This window comes from Hibiscus syriacus, unplaced genomic scaffold, assembly GCF_006381635.1.
Source record: "Hibiscus syriacus cultivar Baekdansim isolate YM2019G1 unplaced genomic scaffold, ASM638163v2 tig00011718_pilon, whole genome shotgun sequence".
Taxonomy (NCBI): Eukaryota; Viridiplantae; Streptophyta; class Magnoliopsida; order Malvales; family Malvaceae; genus Hibiscus; species Hibiscus syriacus.
Window position 1 is genome coordinate 275,176 of NW_024062254.1, and position 4,628 is coordinate 279,803.

Below are 4,628 nucleotides of genomic sequence, written 5' to 3' on the forward strand. Positions count from 1 at the left end.
TAAACAACAAATTAAACTATAACATATGACACGTAATGATGTCAATGTTTTGAGAGATCAATACAATGTCAACCAAGGACACATTAACACATGTATCAACTTAGAAATTTTTAAAATTGAAGTATCGATTTGTGAATAATAATAATTTAGAATCTAAAGGGAAACCATTTTCCTGGTCATGCTCCATCTCATAGTCTTCCAAGTTGTTCAACGAGGAACCTGGTTGTGTTTCACTGCCTTCACCAGCTACTTCACTTGGTTCTAAATCATATTCTGTAGATTCAGCTGGAGGATAAAGTTCAGTTCTTGCTTGTTCCGTAGACACGGAAGGGCAGAAATAAGTTTCGAACCGGTCGCTCGATGAACTGAATACGAAACTTGATTAAATTGGCAAGACAAATTCAAGTCTCCAATGTCTGGTTATCAAGAGTGTCTCGGTTCCATGAGTACTTTCATCTCCACCTGCAGGAATTAGGCTAGCTGCCTAGCTCCACCATTTGTTTCATCTGTACTAGCAGCTTCATTCAAGGGTATTTCCTCTACTTCAAGAATTGTGCTATCATCTTGTTCTGCATCGATCCATCATCGTTATAAATCGGAAAAAATATATACTAACCTTCATCATCATGCACCCAACCCTCAATAAGAGGAGATGCCAGGCCATCATGTTCAAGATAAGCCGGTTCCGTCTCGTTTCCCCGAGTAATTCTATCCACAGCAGCAGGAACTAAATGATCTCTCCCTTTCACCTCTTCATTACCATCATGCATAGAGAAACACACTTTGGCAAGTGCCTGCCAAATGAACAACAATATAGCTGCAAGAAAACACTATATGGCCAACCTTTTTCATCTTTTCCATTGATGTGTATCTTCAGATGCAACAACTTCATGCTCTTGTTCCTTTTCGTAGTCCGTTCGACGACATGCATCTTCCGGAGATTTCTCGCCTTCGGTTTTCATTTTAACTTCGTATGCATTATTCCAACAAAAAGTACACATACACGTATAACATATTTTGAGCATATCAAATGCTGAATTCACTAACCTTTATCTCCTGTCGCAGGAATCCGGTCCTTTCATATCATCTGCATGATCAAATCCTTGCAAAGGTTTATCCTCGACAGTGTTTTCAAATCATGATGAATGTTCTGCAGATAAACACTAGATGTGTCTACATGGCATGTTCGTATCTATGTTGTTCCGACTCGATGGCAACTAAGAAGAAGAAAAAGACAATAATACACAAATTTACGTAAAAAAAACTTAAGAAAAATTATAGGCATAAGAGAAAATTTCCACTATAATCGAAAGTAAATTACAAGAGGATAATGCATAAAACAATTTCGGCAATCCATGTTTATTCATAAGAAGACAATGTGATGTATGTTACAATTTGGCCTCATGTTCAATGGCTAAGGGAACCAATGGACAATGCTGGATGCCTTAATGGGCATCCATCAGAAATAATGCCTCGCATTGTTTTATTGAAGAAATCTAGACTGAAAGACTCTATAAGGTCAGGATAATGGGGATGTATATAAATAGTGTTTAAGATTTCGTCTAAGCAGGAACAGGTTCCCGAGTTCTGCCTTTGTCCAACGGTGTTAAGCTGTCATAGTACTCAACCAACACTTGCCAGCCACCAGGGCACATAAACCCTGCAGGAGGGTTCTCTTTGTTCTTTGCCAAAGTCCTCATCTGTAAAAACCAGAAGCACCCATTTTTTGGATTAAGTTGGGTTCGATAACGACGATGTTAAAATCTAGCCGATAGTAATCATGATAAGGAAGTTACCTTGGTGCCGGATATGAAGAGGAAGTCTTGTGCCCTTGAGGGATCAAAGAACGCCATTTTACCTTGTGTCTTGTCATAAGCAGCAACCTGCAAATCAAAACACATTATTATCATCGAAAGGGTTTTTAAATCTCATCTCAGAAGTAGCACAATTGAATGCTTGTTAAATACCCTGAAAGGAAGGATGTTAAGTCGTTCAAGTCCGGGAGCCATGCTCAAGACCTTTTTCCCGTGATCGGCATCGTATAAATCTCTCTTCTCAACCGGATGGCCCATGCCAGCCGGGTCTCTACCAACAATGTAAAAGTTGGCTCCGGCATTAATCCGAGCCTTAGCATGCCATTGTACTTCAGTCGGGCCGGCATAGTGCATAGGAGATGGGAATATAGAGACCACAGTTGTTTCAGGATCAAGAACACCATCCTCGAGAACCTGAATTAACATATTTATCATCAATCAGCCAAAAATATGATGGGATCATAAGAGACAGTGAGAAATTTAGGTTGCTTGGCTTTCAAGTTACCTTCTCGTGCTGCTTCATTCGCCAACTGAGAGGAACATCATCTGCCTTCGTATACCCTCCCAATGGATGAAGCAAAAGAATAGGATTCATGTAGCCCATCTCGAGAAGTCGTCGACGAGTATCTGTCATTAGCAAAGCATGACCATTATGAACAGGATTCCTGAGCTGAAAAGCAAACACAGCATCAGCATTGCGCCTTTCGAACTCTTGACGTAGTTCGATCGGTGACAGCCGGAATCGATCAAGACCGTCGTTGAACTTGATCGGCTCTATAACCTCCAAATCACCTCCAATCAACCAATTCCCAGCATTTGTTATCGTTTCTTCAACATATGGTAATCCAGGGGCAATAGTTCCCCATGTTCTTGCTATCCTTTCTTCCTTTGGGTGCTTGTAAATCTCAATGCTGAAACAAATCCAGTAATTAAGCATAAGCAACAAATGTTTTACATGTATTTGCTCATCAATTACGTTTTCATATAATACTCTGGACCTACTGAAATTTAAATTCTAAGGGGGTCAAATCATAAATTTTCCATTGAAAAGACCTAGATTAAATTATAAAAACTTTACAAGGACCAAAAAGAAAATTTAACCATTCGAAACCCCCCAATCTCTAAATTCGCCGCTGTCTATTATATTAAAGGGTAAATTACACACTTAATACTTAAACTATCAATTTTAATCCATTTTAATACTTAAATTTTTATTTTTTTCAATAATGTTTAGTTTTTGTTTTATTTTAGTAACTACCGTTAAAGACTTAACATATTTAGTGCCTAAATTATCAATTTCGGTCTGTTTTAATACCTAAACTTTTAATTTGTTTCAAAATTTAATACTACAATAAAACAAAAACTAAATGTTTGATATCATTTTAAATAAATTAAAAATTTAGATACTAAATGTGTAGTTTACCCAATGATGGATTGATTATGAGTTTATGAACTTACTCGGTGAGTACGGCGATGAGTTTATCATCCGAGTCAACGAGAGCGACACTGTTCGACTCACCGATGTTCGCCTTTTGGGAATCATCGATAGCCAAGACAATCGGGACCGACATGTTGACGAACGAACCGTCGTCGAGCCGTAGCGAGTTGAAATGAAGAGTTTGGAGGAACTCGGGTTCCCTCATGAAGCCGGTTAACGGGCTAGCCCATCCTTCACTCAAAACGTGAACCCACTGCAAGTCGATCTCAGTCAGCTTCACCCTGGGCAACGAAGCCGCCTCACTCTTCTTCAACTCCCGCTCCGGCTCCGCCACGTGGAGGTCCACCAGTTTCCCGCCGTCGGGCTCGATCAAACCGGCTCGGATGCGGAAGCGCTTGGGGAGGGCGGTCCGGGCCTTGAAAGAGAGGGAAACGGGGAGCTTGAAGGAAGGAACAAAATGGGTATTCGGGGATTTGTTCAATGACTTGGATTGAAACGGAATTTGGGCGAAAACTGTTGAAGCCATTGGAGATTATGGTTTAAATTTGAATGAAAAAAAAAACACAATTTCGAGTTAAAAGTTGAGGAGCTACGAGAGAAAGACAAAGGCAGATGCTGCATTTTATAAGCCTGTGTTAGGGAGGATGAATCTGGACGTTTTTTCTCGCATTAATTCATTTTTGGTTTTTCATTTAATCAACATTTTTTAAGGGTAATTTTTTAGGTCAAATTTGGCAACTCATTCATGCAATCCGCCGTTGCTTTTTTTTTTAAACAAAAAAAAATTAGGTTCAAGGGTGGTTTCCGGCCCAACGTATATCTAAGATTCAATTGAGATTTATATAAAAATTTATAGATTGTCCACCAAGAGTGACGATGATAAGATTCGAATTTTATCTTAAAGTTCAATTTTTCGAATCTCAACCATTTGTACCAACACTCGTCGGCCTGACATTACTTATCTTATCAAATCTTTCATTAACTTATACGGATTGTTCTAATTTGGCCTGCCATTGCTTATCTTATCAAAGCTTTAATTAACTTACACGGATTGTTCTAATTTAAGTATAGATTATTCAAAACATGAAAATCTTTATCCATTCATATAACATTTTAGACATGGATCAATAGATAAAATTCTTTTAGCCTATACTTTATGTCATTATATTTTTAAAGATTTGTTGATGGAATAATTGGATTGTGATCATTGTTGGCAGTGGCAGACTTAGAAATATGGTAATATTATAAAAAATTTAAATGGGTGAGCATAAATAAAATTTCAGGACGAACACTCACCTACCTTCAATTGCATGTACATCTTCCAGTGATTGTTGGTAGTCTACACTTCTAATTTAAGCGTAAAAGTCTGATCGTTG

General features: G+C 38.4%; 1 protein-coding gene across 1 annotated transcript; it reads right to left on the reverse strand.

The window, feature by feature from the left end:
• Positions 1-1,278: 1,278 nt before the first annotated feature.
• On the reverse strand, positions 1,279-3,841 carry LOC120204835 (ATP sulfurylase 1, chloroplastic-like). The gene is made up of 5 exons (XM_039204846.1): positions 3,273-3,841; positions 2,320-2,725; positions 1,968-2,228; positions 1,797-1,883; positions 1,279-1,700 (listed from the first exon to the last, which is right to left on the reverse strand). The coding sequence occupies exons 1-5, from the start codon at positions 3,776-3,778 to the stop codon at positions 1,563-1,565; spliced, it is 1,398 nt and encodes a 465-aa protein (XP_039060777.1). The 5' UTR covers positions 3,779-3,841; the 3' UTR covers positions 1,279-1,562.
• Positions 3,842-4,628: the final 787 nt, after the last annotated feature.